Here is an 18,657-nt window from a genome sequence, read left to right on the forward strand (position 1 = left end):
CAGCGAGTAGATCGTTCTCTGAGATGCGTTTTCATGAAAATCAAATATAAAGAGTTTTATCTCTAAACACAGATTAGCTTATAGTGCTTTAAGGAATTAAGGTTTTGAAATCTAATTACATGGACATTTTTATTTTTATTTATTTATTTTCTCTGTTGCGTTCAGTGCTTTCTTCCGGAAACAACAGACCATATGACACTCACAGTCACAGTTCATCGCTTAGCACAGCGCTCGTGGATTGACTCATCGAGACTGTTTTCTAAGATGGCTGCCGTCTGTAAATGCGTAATGCACTGTCTTTATAAAGTATCTTCTTATTAAACTGTTTGTACTCTTACAAAGTTCTCAGTGCTTCGGTTTGCATGTAGGGACCCTCATTATGCTGCCGTGTTAGTGTGAGGATATGTTGAGTCTTGTTAGTGGTATTAACTAGCGGTTTAATTTGACTTACCCCGTGCCCCATAGACAAGCGCTATAAGCTAATCTGTTTTTAGAGATAAAACTCTTTACATTCGATTTCAATGAAATCGCATCCCAGAGAACGATCTACTCGCTGACCATCTGTTAATCACCCCGAGGGTCATTTCTCACCAGAGTTGTCCTTTAAAGTGAACTATCTCTTTAAACTTTTATTGTTTCTATTTATTTATCTAATTAATCTATAGGAGACAATATGACCTTCTTGTCCCCTTTTAGTTTGAAGCCTTGATGAAGAGAGCGTAAGTTGCTGCAGCCGCGAGGAGGACAAAAAATATGTTTAGCAGTCATTGTTTTTTTACAATGATATTTGAGTTTTTTGTGGCAGAATAAAAATGACTGTTAATCTTTGAATTAAAATATGTTTGGTTCAGGTTTGAAATTCATTAGCTTTTATTATAGGCTACGCAGTCTAATATCCTACCCCCATCTCCGACAACGTCCCGTCCCGAATCACTCTAACCCTGAAACATGACGTATGTTGCTGTAATGAGCATACACATTTATCAGAGAAGTAACTGCATTTACATATAAATGATTTGACTGTGTATTAAATCATACGGCGTCTATCATTCGCGTGCGGGTTGTTTGTTGGAATGGCCACCAATCAAAAGTGTTCAATAACTGTCTACATCAATAACAGCGGTGCATTACTTGCAGAGAGCGACTAATGTAATCACAACATAATAAAAAAGGCCCATAAATTATCAGAGTACTGGAACTCAACAGCATCAGGGCCACAGACGGTTCGATACACATTAAGCTCTCTATACCGCACTTGTGCACCGATCACTGAAAGAAACAAAAGAAAGAGGAAAAAAAGATTTTTTGAGCTGAAAAATGGTTGTGATTTTAACGGTAAAAGACTGTAAAAATGCTACGGTTAAAAACTGGTTAATAGAAAGTTTCCGTACATAACTGTAATAGATCTAACCTTACATTTAGTGTCATTTTACAGTAAAATACTGTTAAATGTAATGTTTTTGGAGGTGAACAAGAACAAGTCGTTGTGTAATTTACAGTGAAAAAACGTAAATTGACATTCCCAGAATTCCCTGCGTGACACTTCACATTTGATGTATTTTGGTTGATTTTTTCCTAATCAGTTATGCACATTAGGGTTTTATGTTACATTTAATGTTGTTAAATTAATGTTTTTGTATTCTTGAAATGTAATGTGTGTTACGATGATGGTGTTTAGTGTTTGTGTGAATGACACCTTCCATATATTACTATTGTCCACCTGAGCTTTGATTGATCATGTGACTCTCATGTCCACTGTGATTGGCGGTTGTCAGTATATATCAAAGATAGTATTTCAATAGCTTTGAAATTTAACGTTAATTCAGTTAATAAAATATGATTATTTACTGTAAATTTAATTTAAATCTGTAATACCAAAAATGTTGCTACTGTATTTGTTACGGTAAAGTTCTGGCAACCACAGCTGTCATTTTTTTACTGTAAATTGACAGGGATTTTTTTACAGTGTATATGTTGTCCTAACTTAAGTTGATTGTGTTCAATCCATGTAAATCAAATTAAGTTTACTTAATGTGTTTGTGTTAAGATTACAAGAATGATTTGTGTTACATTAACTAAAACTTGTTAGTTCCCAGTATGCTTTGCATATAGCTAAACAAAAAGACAGTAAATGTTGTTATTTTATTTTATTTTTGAACAAGATGAGAAAGGGGGAGACTTGATAGTGATAAATATTTAATTAGTGCAGTATTATAATTCAGTTGTGTGACATTCAAACATGTCTATACTAATGAAATTAAATGAAATGACTGAATCATTTCAGGAAGCCTGAATATAAAATTGGTTAATAAAGTATTTCAAGTATTCCCAAGTATTTCAGAGTTCCTTGGATAATACATAGTGATTTAGACAGGTCTCAGAAACGGCTTTCTCACAGGTATGAAGCTATTTGCAAGTCTCTCTGAGACCGTGGGACAGAAGCTGTTGGCTTATAGCCAGAGGCTTTGCTCTAAGCACCTAGTTTCATCAACAATAATGAAGCTTGGTGTTGAATAATGAAGCACACATCTCTCTTTTATTAAACCATTTATTAAACCAATATAAAATTCACTTTGAGACTACTTAACTGGGTCACTTAAATGTCTTTACATGATGTTGAAGTAATATGAACACATTTTGATTCATTGTGTACAGTGTTGGGTGTAATTAGTTACTGTATTTTAATTACTTTTCCATTGAAAAAGTAAAGTAAGGGATTACTCTTATTCTGTAATTTAATTACAGTTACTTCACAAGTATTTGAACTAATTAAATATAACTAAACATAATACAATAGTGGAATTAACATCGACATTTAAGATTTAACATTTAAAGTCTAACTTTAAAATGTATGTTTTATGTTTCCTTCTCACATTTGTAATACTTTGGTCAGTTAATAAGAGTAATTTTTGTAGTTTTATATTATTTATTTCATGTCTAACCTTGAATCGCTTAACTTGAGGTTGATATAGGAAATCATGTACTGTAAATCCAACAGACTGTTTTTTTCTCAATGAAGCTGATTAGCATAGACAGTAAATTAAACTCGTTCCTTAGTGATTTTCAATCCAAAAATCATGTAGTGCCCGTACAATGAAAGTCTGGCGTTCCCAAGGCTTTCAAAGCAGAAATGTGAAGCTACTGATGTACCGTGAGTCCTGGGGCTGATTTACAAACTCATGAAAGACATCCCGTACGAAAAAGAAGTTTATCCAAGTGTTCTATTAGTATACTTCTTTAAAAATAAAAAAAGACTGTCAATATACTTCTTATATACTTTTCAGAAATATACTTAAAATAGCACTTAAGTATACTTGACTTTTACAGAAAAGTCTAATCTGGCCTATACTTGTACTCAATATTTTATCGAGATATACTTCAAAGTATAATTAAGTATTCAAAGTATATTTGGCTTGTAATTGTGTTTAATATTTTGATTGAGTTTAACTTTTTTTTGTTTTGTTTTTTACATAGTTTTACATACAGTCTTTATTAACCAGTGTTGGGCAGCAGCGTCGCTACAAGTAGTGACGCTACTAGCTTAACTACATTTTTCAGTAGCGTCGCTGTTTTCTCAATGAAATAGCTTTTCAGTAGCGAAGCTCTTCTGTTGATCAAGTAGTGCGGAAGCGTCCACACAAGCTAACGTTGCATTTTCCGAAGCATTTCTGAGGATCAAGCTCAAATTGGAAGCACATCTGATAAGAACGCGGATATACTTCACTTTCTACGTTCCTTTCTGCCTCACGCAGACGCGCACGAGAGCCTTTCAAAGTACTCATTTGGCAGTGAGCGCGTAAAGACGGGATAGGCTAGCTGACTTTTTTTTTCCCTAGCGCTCAATTCGCTGTTGCACGCGCATCGTCCGCGCGGTGACAAAAGAGAAACTGCAAAGTTTTAAAATCTATTGTGTCTCTTGAATAAACACCTCTTGTTAAAAGTATCGGGGTCCAGCCTGGCCATCTCTTGATATGAATGAATGAAACTTGTTTCAGGTGTGTGGGAGATAGCACGCACGCACGCACGCACACACACACACACACACGCACACGCACACGCACACGCACACGCACACGCACACGCACACGCACACGCACACGCACGCACACACACACACACACACACACACACACACACAGTTTTGTTTTTTGCCATGTTGGTACTGTTTGGAGCAGGTCTTAATTATTTTGCTACTGTACTTTCTGGACTGGACTTTTTTTTATACAAGTTGAGTTGTAAATTAACTTACAGTTCGTCCTGCAAAAGTGCCCAAGTCTAAATTGAGCATAAATGCAAACACAAAGTTGTGTATGCATATCATACACATACAGATGAACATACACACACACACACACATTCTCAACACCAGGGGCCTATTGCACAATACGATACTAGGATAAGGGATTGCCTTCAGGGTATGTTTACATGACAGCTGTGTACTAAATTTAGCATAAAAATTACAAGATCACTAAGATATCCCAGCTTAATCCCTTATCCTAGTTTTGTGCAATTCAAATCGAAAATGTGATTTCGAACAGTTTTTGAAAAACTAAATCAAATGTGTGTCTATATGCTTGACTGATCACTGAGATAGCATTGATATGAATGAAGTGGGTTCAATATAAAATTAAAAAAATTAAAAGTAGCTTAGATGTGGTAAACTACTTTTTTCATGTTGGTGTAGCTTAGCTTGCTACATTTCCCAGGGGGTTAGCTTCAGTGTAGTGAAGCTTAATTTAATGTAGAGTAACTGGTAGCTTAGCTCACTAACTCTTCCAAGTAGCTTGCCCAACACTGTTATTAACTTAAATTTTTTGAAAATATTGATTCGAATATTGATATAATACTGAAATGTTGCAAGGCAGTTACAATAAATGTGCTATATAAATAAAGAAAATGAAACATTTATGAAAATGAGAATCAAGTAAGAGCCTTGCTTTAATAAGGGACCAGTCAAACGTATGTTCTGTGGTTTTTGATATTACGCCCCAAATGCTGTCCAAAGAGCCTGATTGGTTATGTCTGATGTAGACGTGTAGTGTCCAGATATGCAGTACCTCTCCCTTCTCGTTCCTGATCCTCCTGTTGAACTCTTTGCCGTCGATGCACAGGAAGTCTTCTCCGGGGTGGATGATGCCACATTTGATGGCGATAGCTCGTGCCGTATTGATGTTGTCTCCAGTCACCATACGCACAGTGATTCCGGCGCGCTGGCATTTCCGGATGGCGTCGGGCACCTGCAGGCACAAGTGTGAGCAGCGGGCATTAATTCCAGAGGAAAGGTTAGCGCAGAGGCCTCTGAAAACCACAAGCCCACGTCTAGAGCAACGAGAAGAACATCACCGCAAACACACAGGATTCAGCCAGCTCTCCTGACTCCTCTAATGGCACTTCAGATGAGCCAGTGAAACAAGTAAGCACTCATTAGGAGGAATTCAAAGGGCTCCTGCGCTAATAATGCAGATTTCTCATGGAACAAACGACAAAATTATTCATCTGCAGGTTTCATTTCCTTGCTGAAAAAAATGACCAGATTCAGCCTGACCATCTAAAAAGTGCCTAAACCCCCCTAAAACCAGCCAACAGACCAGTTCAGACCAGCTCAGACCAGTTCAGACCAGCTCAGACCAGCTCAGACCAGTTCAGACCAGTTTAGACCAGTTCAAACCAGCTCAGACCAGCTCAGACCAGTTCAGACCAGTTAAGACCAGTTCAAACCAGCTCAGACCAGTTCAAACCAGTTTAGACCAGCTCAGACCAGTTCAGACTCTTTATGTTGAATCAAATTATGTGAGTTATTAAGACAGTGGGATTCTAAAATAGTGGGAAGTTAAATTTGCAATTTGCATATATTTATACACACACACACACACACACACACACACACACACACACACACACACACACACACACACACACACACACACACACACACACACAGTTTATATCAGGGTTATTATCATTCTGTTAATTGCAATTAAGATGAAATAATATATAAATATTAGTTGAAAAACTTAAACTAAACACAAATAAAAAATGTTGCCTTGGCAATAAACTCAAATATGATGAAGTTGAAGCACTACAATATTAACCGGAAATACTTGAAAACTACTGAATATTGCATAATAACTGAAATTAAAATGAATTAAAACTAAATGGCAATATTTAAAAGAAACTAGAAAGATGACAAGCACATAATGAAATGACTAAATATAAAAAACTAAAATTAATGGATGGATGGATGGATGGATGGATGGATGGATGGATGGATGGATGGATGGATGGATGGATGGATGGATGGATAGATAGATAGATAGATAGATAGATAGATAGATAGATAGATAGATAGATAGATAGATAGATAGATAGATAGATAGATAGATAGATAGATAGATAGATAGATAGATAGATAGATAGATAGATAGATAGATAGATAGATAGATAGAAAATTATGAAATCATATTTTTTTTAATTATTACAGTAATTTAGACTCAGGGAAAATAATGCACAATCCACAGGTAACCCATGATGACGTGCGTTTAGTTGTTTTGCGGCGGATCGGACACAGAAGGATCACAGGTTATGGGAATGGGCCGGTCTAGACACTAAAGCTAGAGATGATCTCTGTGTAACGAGACGTCCAATCATTTCTGAGAAACGTAAAGACAAGCCGGTCCTGCTTAACTCATCAACAGTAGAGGAAGAGCCTCATCAATAAAACACGACGGCAGAGGAAGGTGACGTGCTAACATTAGACATTTAAGACTCATGGATTTGTTTACGGATTCTTAAGTTTCGGCTGTTTATTAGGGAAAGGAATGGCTCACGTGTCCCGTCAGGTAACAGAACGCTAAGATGAAACACCAAATCTGTGTCACCGTCGGGGCTATTACCCAAACCGACTCAAGCAGGATTTGCTTTGCACTCAGAACTTCCTCAATGTTCCTTCATTCACGCTGTTCTTCTGTTTCACCGCAGATGTTTTTTTTTTCTGTGAGAAGCCTTCAACAAACTGACAATTACTGAGTGTGGCTCTAGAGACAGAACGAGAGCAAAGAAACAGCGGGATACAAAGAGGAGGTTAAATAATGCAAGCGCTTCTTCAGTCCCCGCGCGGGAAGATGTGCGATCATTTGAGGACATGAACACAAAGCTCCTTCACAATATCCCATCTCCACCGATTAACAATATTTTCCTGCAATCTCAAAGCAAATGGACTTGACATTGCTTCCGCAAGACAAAAACACCTCGTGCAGCATTTAAATGGTAAACTTCTGCTCTGAGCGTTGCATTTTTAACCCTTTGTATTTAATATCCATCATATTTGACACATTGATTTCTAAGGCCTCTAAATGATCAACAAGATCAGTCATTACAAATGCTGGGGTGTTTCAATCCACGTTAGGGTCAGTATGGTCGAACCCAACGGTTGGGTTTAAAAATGTTTGGTTTTGTCCATATTTGACCCAACCATGGGTTGAAACAACCCAGCATTTTTAAGAGCATATTTTTTTTGTATAATTGTGCAAACATAGTGGAGTTTGGAGTCTGAGGTTTGAGGTTGCGGACAGGTGTCTTTTATACTGATAGTGAGTTTAAACAGGAGCCATTAATACAGGTCACGAGTGGAGGACAGAGGAGCCTCTTAAAGAAGAAGTTACAGGTCTGGGAGAGACAGAAATCTTGCTTTTTTGTAGGTGACCAAATACTTATTTACCACCATAATTCACAAATAAATTCTTTGAAAATCAGACAATGTGATTTTCTGGATTTTTTCTCATTCTGTCTCTCATAGTTGAAGTGTACCTATGATGAAAATTACAGGCCTCTCTCATCTTTTTAAGTGGGAGAACTTAAACAGATGGTGGCTGACTAAATATTTTTTGCCCCACTGTACACACACACACACACACACACACACACACACACACACACACACACACACACACACACACACACACACACACACAGCGTTCGTTCGGTCTGTCCGCTCACATGTAAACAGTGACTCCGCTCATGGCTCGAGCACAACTGGCTTTTAAAGGGAAAGGGAGATGAGCTCTGATTGGTTTATTGCTCGTTACGCCCCAAACACACCCATGACTCATTAAGAGACTAAGGACAACACTTTTGGATCATGAACCGGAGCGGCGACCTAAACCTGCAAAAGTGGATTCTGACACGCTCTAAGAGCTCCTGCACCATGTACAAGCTTTATTACACTGATTTTCTGCTTGATTTTCTTTAAAAATATGACATTTTTTGCACATTTTTATTACATAGATCAAACAAAACTAGTCTTTGTACCAACTACTTAATTTTTCTTTTTGTTCAAAGAAAATTTGCACATAAAATAAACTAAAGCCCCGTTTCCACCAAAATCACCCGGAACAATTTGTACCAGGAACTTTTTTACAGGAACTTTTCTCCCCCCAGACCTGCAGCTGTCTGCGTTTCCACCGCGATCTGAAGTTCGGTGAAGATTAGGCAGATTAGTCCGGTGATGTAGGACTGCGCGCGACTGCTCCTCCAAGCCAGTGACGGACAGTAATCATTTTTGTGTGTACCGATTGAAAGATTTAGTGGACTGTTTACATGAGACGTTATCTAAATCGATCTGGTGTTTACATGAGACGTTATCTAAATCGATCTGGTGTTTACATGTGATGACTTTCAATCACAATCATTTTGTCACATGCAGTTTGTCTGCCGCATCAAAAATGTCTCCGCTGTTTTCTCCAGCAGCTGGAGTGTGTTAACTGAGGCCATAGCAACTCTTAACGGCCACCAGGACTAATACAGTATTATATAAGATATTTATCTGCTGTAAAGTGTAATAATCATCTCAGAAAAAAAAATTCTTCTGTCAGGCGCAGTTAAAGTAAAAACTGCCTGGGGCAATATACGCTGTGTCATTACTCCAACATTATCTTCATAACTTACGGAATAAAAAGTTTACCCCTCAGAAAAATGAGCTTTCCTCTCTTGTCAACATGAGCGCGGCGCGCGCTGTCACGAAATGTAAGGACACACACTTATAGTAATCGGTCAGGTCGTTTACATGGTGAAAAATATAGACTAAAAAAATGAATAACGAGTATGGAAGAGATGCAAGCTGTGCTGCTTTTGCTGGTTATGAATAGGTTTACTAAAGAGGAAATTAACAACGACAGAAAAGAGCAGCATATTCAGAAAGCTTGTAAAGCTAGTGTGGCAAGGGGGGCGTGGTTCAGCGAGGTCTGCAGCGGGAGAGAGGGCCGCGGGACGAGCGGTAAGTGAGTGGGTTGGACGCAGATTAATAACACCTGTCTCTTGTTCTAGTAATGAGCGCGGAGACGGGATAAAACACCAGCGGAACCGGAGACCAGGGAGAGAGAGAGTCGGACTGTTGATGCGACACACTGAGATATCCGGAACCCGGAAGTGAAACGGAGCATATGAGAAACAGACACACGCTGAAGTGTGCACGTTGTGATTTGAGTTATTGAGAAAATAAAGAGCATCAACAGTCCTGCCGACCCCGTGTCCTCTTCCTTCCTCCCTATATCGAACTTGCTACAGCTAGATTTAAAATGACAATGTATATTATTATCAGCTATTACGGACATTGCACGTGAGATGGCTGAGACGAACGCACGCCATCATACAGAGAGAGCAAGACTGATATTTACTGAACGTAGACCGAACCTCACAAAAGACTTTTAAAAATGCCGGATGAAATAAAATGCTAAACCAATCAGCATGTTCAAGTCCCGCCCTCGAAAGTTCCTGAACTTTGAAAAAGTACTACCTCGCGAGCAGGGCCGTTTGGAGGGGGAAATATTTACCCAGAACTTCATTTAGACCCTGTTCCTGCGGTCAAAACACACCGAATACCACCTAAAGTTCCTGGTTCCTGGGTAAAGTTCCTGCGGTGGAAACATGGCTTAACATTTCAATTTTGTTTTTGTGTAGTTGAAGTTTCCTTTGCAATACATTTTAATCAAACAATATAACACTACATTAAACCATGCTTTTAAAGTGTATGCCTTATTAGAAACATCTACAATATATATTGTTTAGACACCACTTGGTACCCAATGACGGCAACAGTTGATGGATCTTTTTTGAGTATGAATGACATTTTAAGTAGAAAATGAACTCCAAATGTCACAAAATGGCAAGTTACTAAACCTAACAACAAAAGCAATAATGAAACAGTCTAAAAAAATCTACCTCGTTAATAGAAGCCCCAGTGCATGATGGGAACACCAATATCAGAAAAGTTGATCATGTTGATTTTATAATGTTGATATTTACACTAATTTCTACAACCTTGAAGAATTTACTTCGTTTTCATGTAGAAATTACATTTGTTTTGTCTGTAGTGTTTACTTCACCACAGAATGTTTTTTGTGTCAACTAGTCGTTCAAGTAGTCAATCAAAAGCAAACTCAGTAAATGATGAGGAAGAGGTCACATTACTCTTGCATATAATATTCAAAATATAAAATCATAATTTGATATGACATGATCAAATGTGAAGAAAGTTCTTTGTAACCCTGGTTATTTCACCCCCGCACACCAATACACACGTTCATGCATGTTTCTTTGAACTGAATGAACCGATTGACCAATTGTTTGCGTTGTGCGCATTGTGCATGGACGGTTGCAGCTCTTAAGCATTTGAATGATGTTCATGACTTGAGAAAACAACACTTAGATTTGCTTATTAACAATTATGAACTCAATACCATCTTTGTGTACATGTAAATATTGAAACTGTCTGTCAGCTTATGTCACTATAATATATTACACTTTTGGGTATCGCAACCTTGTGTCTGTGTCTCATTAGACACAACATTTTCCTCCCGGAGCTGAGTTTAGTTTTTCTGATACTGGTCCACTATTTTAATCTACTATTGCAGTATTTATACGTGTTACATCTTACCTCAGGTCGGACAGGATCCTCAATTCCAACAACACATATTGCAGTCAGGTCGGTCAAAATGTTGTTTTCGTCGTCCCAGTTGGGCTCAGGGTCTCCGGTAAAGTCTCGGTAAGCCACGCAGATGGTTCGGAGTCCGTCGCAGGCCATGGGTTCGATTACCTTCTTCACCATCTCGTCCCTGTCCCTCGGCCTGAAAACGCGAGCTTCGCCCACCTCGTTCAGAATGAGAGAACACCTGAACCGAACACAGCAAAGCCACGGGTTCGCATGAAGCAAGGTCATATCATTCGTATTCCTTTCCTTACAGTCATTATTTAATTCCACAAAGAGCACATCCAAATGATTCCAGACACATGAAGCTCTAGTAATTCAACATCATGTTCCTGACACTGCACTGCAAAAAATACTCTTCTTACTCAGTAGTTTTGTCTTGTTTCTAGTCTAAATATCTGCTTGTTTCCTTAAAAATAAAATCAAAATGAAGTTAATGAGTTTTTGCTTAAAACAGGCAAAATGATCTGCCAGTGAGGTGAGAAAAATAATCTTGTTTCTGATTGAAATCTTGTTTCTTGTTCAGAAATAAGATTATTTTTCTCACCCCACTGGCAGATCATTTTGCTTGTTTTAAGCAAAAACTCACTTCATTTTGATATTTTTCCCCAGAAAACAAGCAAAAATATCTTATGTCATTTCACTTATCTAGTAAATGCATCTTGATTTAAGAATTTTTAGATGTTTGGACTGGAAACAAGTGAAAAATACTATATAAGAAGAGCATTTTTTTGCAGTACATGGACATCACACTAAAAAATCATCATCAACATTAAAAATCAACATCTAAAAAATCTTAAAACAAGAAGTATTTACTAGACAAACAAAAGTAATTGTCTTGTTTTGGGGGGAAAATAACTCAAAATGAAGAGAGTTTTTGATTAAAATAAGATAAATAAGCAGCCAGTGGGGTAAACTAAATAATCTTAAAACAAGATTATTTTCCTCACCCCATTAGCAGATTATTTATCTTATTTTAATCAAAAACTCTCTTAATTTTGAGTTATTTTTTCCTAAAACATGACAATACATTTTACTTGTCTAGTACATGTTTCTTAATGTTAGAATTTTTAGATATTTTGACTAGAAACAAGACAAAAATACTAAGTAAGATAAGCATTTTTTGCAGTGCAGATGAAAGGCGCTCACTTTTTAAGGACGATTTCAGACGCTCCTTTGCTGTACATTCTGAAGTTTCCGTCTGGAAGCTTGATGACGGTGCTCATTGACTTCCTCACGGAGTTGAACGTGTAGACCTTGTAGAGTTTCTCCTCCGGGATCTGGTTCCGAACGGTCTGGTAGTCTCGTTTCAGGTCCAGGACCAGTCCCAGCAGGCCACACTCGGTTTTGTTGCCCACTTGTTTGGGGAGACCTCCTTCTTTATCTGCAGGCTGGAACAGTAGAAAGCCAAAGATAAATCATGCATAGTTAGCAAGTTTGCTGAGGTAGTTTAGGAAGTTTCTTTGCAATTTATCAGAGCCGTCTCAACAGCTTGGATGCCTAACAGAAGGAGAACAGGTGATTTTTTTATAGAGATTTGCCCGGCAGCCCTCTATCAATTTTCCTCAGTCACTCTGGTTTGTTTTTGATATAAATCTCAAACACCAGACTTTAACAGAAACTGCAGAGTACATTCAAACTTTGATTTGTAGAATTCATTTTTAGGTGTGCATGAACTTTACACAATCTCTCATTGACATTGTATGGAAACTGTAATACATTATATTGTCATATGTGTCACATACTTCATATAATATTGTTATTATTCAGGTGTTCAATCTCTTTATGGCCACAGGTGTATAAATCAAGCTCTAGGCCTGCAGACGCTTCTACACACATTAGTGAAAGAATGGGTCGCTCTCAGGAGCTCAGTGAACTCAAGCGTGGTGCCATGATAAGTTGCCACCTGTGCAATAAGTCCATTCCTGACATTTCCTCACTACTAAATATTCCACGCTCAACTGTTAGTGGGATTAGAACAAAGTGGAAGCCATTGAGAAGTGAAGTCTAGAGAGAGTGGAGACATGTTCTCTGAGTGACCAATCACGCTTCTCTGTCTGACAATCCCATGGACGAGTCTGGGTTTGGCGGTTGCCAAGAGAACAGGACTGCATTGTGCCAAGTGTAAAGTTTGGTGGAGGAGGGATTATGGGGGTGTGGTTGTTTTTTTAGGGGTTGGGCTTGGCCCCTTAGTTCCAGTGAAAGGAACTCTTAATGCTTCACCAAGACATGCTGGACAATTTCATGCTCCCGACTTTGTGGGATCAGTTTGTGGACGGCCCCTTCCTGTCCCAGCATGACTGCGCTCCAGTGCACAAAGCGTCGGTCCATAAAGACATGGATGAGGAGTTTGGTGTGGAGGAACTTGACTGGCCTGCACAGAGTCCTGAGCTCAACCCGATAGAACAGCTTTGGGATGAATTAGAGCGGAGACTGAGAGCCAGGCCTTCTCGTCCAACATCAGTGCCTGACCTCACAAATGAGCTTCTAGAAGAATGGGCAAAAATCCCCATAAACACACTCCTAAACCTTGAGGAAAGCCTTCCCAGAAGAGCTGAAGCTGTTAGAGAGGGTGGGCCGACTCCATATTAAACCCTACGGATTAACAATGGGATGGCATTAAAGCTCATGAGCATGTAAAGGCAGGCGTCACAAAACGTAAGGCAATATAGTGTATATTCATACTGAAATCAGCTTGTTTGTTTTCTTCCCTATATTTAGAACCTCCTTTACACTGCAAAGATGCATTGTGTCCAGAGGTATTACAGTACACTTATTACAAGGACATCCGCCCTGAAGTGACTGGAAGTTAAAGGACTGTTTGCACCGACAAAGATTAAATCTGCAAGTCACTTTACTGTCCTTCAAGCATCTCTACATGTGATCCAAATTGTATTTCAAAGAATATGTGCCTTCTTCAAACAGATTAAATATAAAACTGATATCATTATATGAATGTCTGGAAACGCTTCAAAAACAATTAAACAAAAGTTTCATACAGTAATAATTTCAGATCACAAAACCTATTCAAATCTCATTATATGCAGTTTGATCAAACATGTCTGAATTATTTCTGCAATCAATATCCTGCTTGAATTACTTCAGGGAATTGAATTGTATTATCTGTTTATTTAATTGTTTATTTATGAGAATAAGAGCTGAAATGCCAATAGAGACCTTGATTGTGAATTAACTGTACTTTTCCAGTTTTGCTCATATCCAGGCATGGATCACTGCACACTTAAAAAACATCCGGTTGGGTTCTATGTAGAACTCTAGGGTTCTTGACTCAGTTTTAAAGAACTGCTTATGCAACAAAATGTTCTATATAAAGAGAAATGTCTTAAATGATTGCGTAATACTTTCATGTAAACATTTTAAGGGACTCATATAAATGCAGTTAATGTCTAATAAATGTTGGGTTAAAGCACTGACATTTTCTGTGACCTAATCTAAATAAATATTTACTCATAATAACCAGTTAACACTTCCTTTATATGTGCTAGTTAAACAATAATAATTGTGTTAATTATAGTCACAATGAATGAAGAACTCACTATTTGTATATGGCTTATTAATATATTAACAATGTAGGGACTACAATATTTTAACTATAAATTAACTATTTTGTAACCTGTAGAGAACTGAGAAATTCAGCAACTTCAGCGAAGAAGAAAAGTTTTGATTGTCTTCTCTTCCGGGATTGTGTTCAGTCCTCAAATAAAGATTCAAACGGTTATGAATCAGCGAAACGAATCATGATTCGGATCGCGTGTCAAACTGCTGAAATCACGTGACTTTGGCGATCCGAATCATGAATCAATCTGCTGATTCATAACCGTTTGAATCTTTATTTGAGAAACCCGGAAGAGAAGGCAATGCTGAATAAAGTCGTAGTTTTTGTTATTTTTGGACCCAAATGTATTTTGGATGCTTCAAGAGACTCTAATTAACCCACTGATGTCTCATATGGACTACTGTGATGATGTTTTTATTCCCTTTCTGGACATGGACAGTATAGTGTGCATACACTCGCATACGCTCTCGGACTAAATATAAAATATCTTAAACTGTGTGTGAAGATGAGCGGAGGTCTTACGGGTGTGGAGCGACATTAGGGCGAGGAGTTCATGACAGACATTTCATTTTGGGGTAAACTTTCCGTTTAAATCATAGTACATAGGGAGGGAAATTACATTAAGGGCCCTATCTTGCACCCAGCGCAATTGACTTTGTACGCCGACGCATGTGTCATTCCTATTTTGCACCCGCGCAAAGCGCGCTTTTCCCTCCACAGAAGCACGTCGCTAAACTAGTGAATGAACTTGCGCTCCCTGGGCGGTTCAGCGCAAAAAAGGAGGTGTGTTCCGGCGCAAACAATCCCTGGTGCTATTTTGCTGTTCCATTAAACAATTGCGCATTGCGCGTTGTTCCTTATGCTATTTTAAGGGCGCATGCTTGACCATAATGTATAGCGTGCACAACGCGCATACACTTTGCTCATGTAATCTACACAGATGCAACAGTTATTTTTGCAAATCATAAATTGTTACACTAAAAAAAAAATATTAACACATTGTGGTGTGCCACGAAGATGTGAAAAAATAGGCATAAATCTAGCTTACAAATTATTCAGGCTTATTGTAGTAATTAAGGATCAGACCTGTTTGCCCAATAGTGGCAAGACATATATGTGTATAAGGACATCTGACAAATTGGTTTGTCCGTCAAGAACCAGGAAAAAAAATCGACTGAAAAACTGAAAAAACTGTTAACCGACGCTATTTCGGGTGGGTTTCTCCATCCCCACACAACACAACTTCTCTGTCTTTCACTGCTCTACAAGAACATCAGTCTCCTCGGCTGTGAACCGCTCCTGGCGTGCGCCTGGTAAATACGCCATAATAATAGCGATGCATAATGGAACTTGCGCTCCTGCTTTTAAAGGGAATGTTGGATGACGCTCTGATTGGTTTATTCACGTTACGCCCAAACCACACCTATGAATAATGAAGCTACTTCAGACCAACCCATTTTAGATTTGCGCCGGGCGCAAGAGCCATTTATCCCGCCGGGAAAATAGCAACAGCGCCGAGACCCGCCCACAAAGTTACTTGCGCTTCGCGCTTTGACACTTGCGTTTCAGATCGTTAAAATAGGGCCCTAAAATTGTAAGATATGACCCCTTTATGTATCTCATATTTGCTCACCTGGGTCATTGAAAACTGCTCATGCGTTTGATATGGATTTCATGGCCCCCTTCAGAGAGGGGCTGGCACAGGACGTTCTCCTGAACAGCTGTCTTCTCCCTGGTCAGCACGCACTCCTACGAACCACGGCATATGGCAAAACATGCACTGGCAGCATTACTTCCTCTTTACGGCCCTATTGGCTCCTGCGCTCCACACGGGCCCTCGCTCTATTCTTCTTCTCGCTGCAGGGGCCGCGGTGTCCCCTCGAAGGTCATTTTCACAGCACCTCTTTGATTTCACAGCGTCCCCTGCACTGACAGTGGCAGCCCCTTCCTTTGCCAAAGCTGACTGGCTTGAATGAATGAGTGGCAGGCCGAGGCTTCGCAGAGAGACTTTGGCAGAGACCCGGAGCCACATGGAGCGGCTGCAGCCGGGCAAAGGACTCTGCCCAAAATGAGTCACAACTTATCAAACACGGGACAGCAAGATATTTCACCTTGTCATGGGCGTGATATAAAAATAGCCTTTAGTTTTACAAAGAAGCCTCAAAGGGCAGTACTTTTTTTCATCATGAGTAGTAGACATTTTGTCTAAGAATAATTATCATTAAAAACACATGGTTCAGTGAGGATCGTGTGTTGAACATTGGGGTGGGGTGGGGGGGCAATTTTTTATGCAGCCTATAGAAACAGAACAGTGAAGGACATTTGTTAGTCTAATTTCTAGTAGAGAAATAATCATTTTCAACTGTGCAAATAATCTTTGTATTAATTTGCATTAAAACTTACTTTTCTTTGTATGTCTAAAATGTCAACATTGTGAAACGTTTCTAGTCTCTTTACACTCAGTTAGGAATGACATGAATCACATAAATGCATATTTTCAATCCAAAACGGCCATATAAAAATAAAAAATAAAGTAGTTTGCACCACTGGATGTTTTGGAAGCCATTTCCGCCACAAAAAAAAAAAAAATATAAAAAAAAAAGAGTAATTTTGACTTATCTCAGAATACTGAGATAAGTCGCAATTACTCTTTTTTTTTTTTTTTTTTTTAGTTAGTGTCAGAAACGGACTTCCATAGGATGCTACTGTTGTTTGTCGCAAAATAGTTCACGTTTTACTTGTCTCACTTTCTTTTAACGTTAAACTGATGCTTTGTGCTGAAATTCGCACTTTGCTTCTGTGACAGGTAAACTCCGCCAACTTTGATCTGATTGGCCATCTCAATCATTTTGACACTGATGAGTGCTGTTAGACCAGACTATAAATGTGACTTTTAAACCTTTTTGTCATCCTAACATCAACATACAGAGAACATACTCAATTTCAATGGTGGTTAAAGATGGTATCAGATTGGAAGTATCATGATAATATACACTGACCTAAAGGATTATTAGGAACACCTGTTCAATTTCTCATTTATGCAATTATCTAATCATCCAATCACATGGCAGTTGCTCACAATCTCCTGAACTCCAAACTGAATGTCAGAATGGGAAAGAAAGGTGATTTAAGCAGTTTTGAACATGGCATGGTTGTTGGTGCCAGACGGGCCGGTCTGAGTATTTCACAATCTGCTCAGTTACTGGGATTTACACACACAACCATTTCTAGGGTTTACAAAGAATGGTGTGAAAAGGGAAGAGCATCCAGTCTGCAGCAGTCCTGTGGGAGAAAATGCCTTGTTGATGCTCGAGGTCAGAGGAGAATGGGCCGACTGATTCAAGCTGATAGAAGAGCAACTTTGACTGAAATAACCACTCGTTACAACCGAGGTATGCAGCAAAGCATTTGTGAAGCCACAACACACACAACCTTGAGGCAGATGGGCTACAACAGCAGAAGACCCCACCGGGTACCACTCATCTCCACTACAAATAGGAAAAAGAGGCAACAATTTGCACAAGCTCACCAAAATTGGACAGTTGAAGACTGAAGAAATGTTGCCTGGATGTTTTCTTGGCACACTTTAGGGCCCTTAGTGGCAATTGGGCATCGTTTAAACGCCACGGCCTACCTGAGCATTGTTTCTGACCATGTCCATCCCTTTATGACCACCATGTACCCATCCTCTGATGGCTACTTCCAGCAGGATAATGCACCATGTCACAAAGCTCCAATCATTTGAAATTGGTTTCTTGAACATGACAATGAGTTGACTGTACTAAAATGGCCGCCACAGTCACCAGATCTCAACCCAATAGAGCGTCTTTGGGATGTGGTGGAACGGGAGCTTCGTCCCCTGGATGTTCATCCCACAAATCTCCATCAAATGCAAGATGCTCTCCTATCAATATGGGCCAACATTTCTAAAGAATGCTTTCAGCACCTTGTTGATCAATGCCACGTAGAATTAAGGCAGTTCTGAAGGAGAAAGGGGGTCAAACACAGTATTAGTGTGTGCTCCTAATAATCCTTTAGGGGAGTGTACACCAGGGAAAAATGCATCTGAAAAATCTATCCTAAAGTTTCATCCGAAGCA

At 39.0% G+C, this 18,657-nt stretch overlaps 1 protein-coding gene across 12 annotated transcripts in view; it reads right to left on the reverse strand.

Moving 5' to 3' along the window:
- Positions 1 to 18,657, reverse strand: part of atp2b2 (ATPase plasma membrane Ca2+ transporting 2) — a 298,344-nt gene that overhangs the window by 31,337 nt on the left and 248,350 nt on the right. For all 12 annotated transcript variants that reach the window (XM_067430946.1, XM_067430950.1, XM_067430947.1 and 9 more), the window contains 3 exons: positions 12,131 to 12,372; positions 10,931 to 11,165; positions 5,058 to 5,237 (listed from right to left, as the gene is read on the reverse strand). In XM_067430946.1, the coding sequence (XP_067287047.1) occupies positions 5,058 to 5,237; positions 10,931 to 11,165; positions 12,131 to 12,372 (657 nt within the window). The remainder of the gene's footprint in view (positions 1 to 5,057; positions 5,238 to 10,930; positions 11,166 to 12,130; positions 12,373 to 18,657) is intronic.

This window comes from Pseudorasbora parva, chromosome 22, assembly GCF_024679245.1.
Source record: "Pseudorasbora parva isolate DD20220531a chromosome 22, ASM2467924v1, whole genome shotgun sequence".
NCBI classification, from domain to species: domain Eukaryota; kingdom Metazoa; phylum Chordata; class Actinopteri; order Cypriniformes; family Gobionidae; genus Pseudorasbora; species Pseudorasbora parva.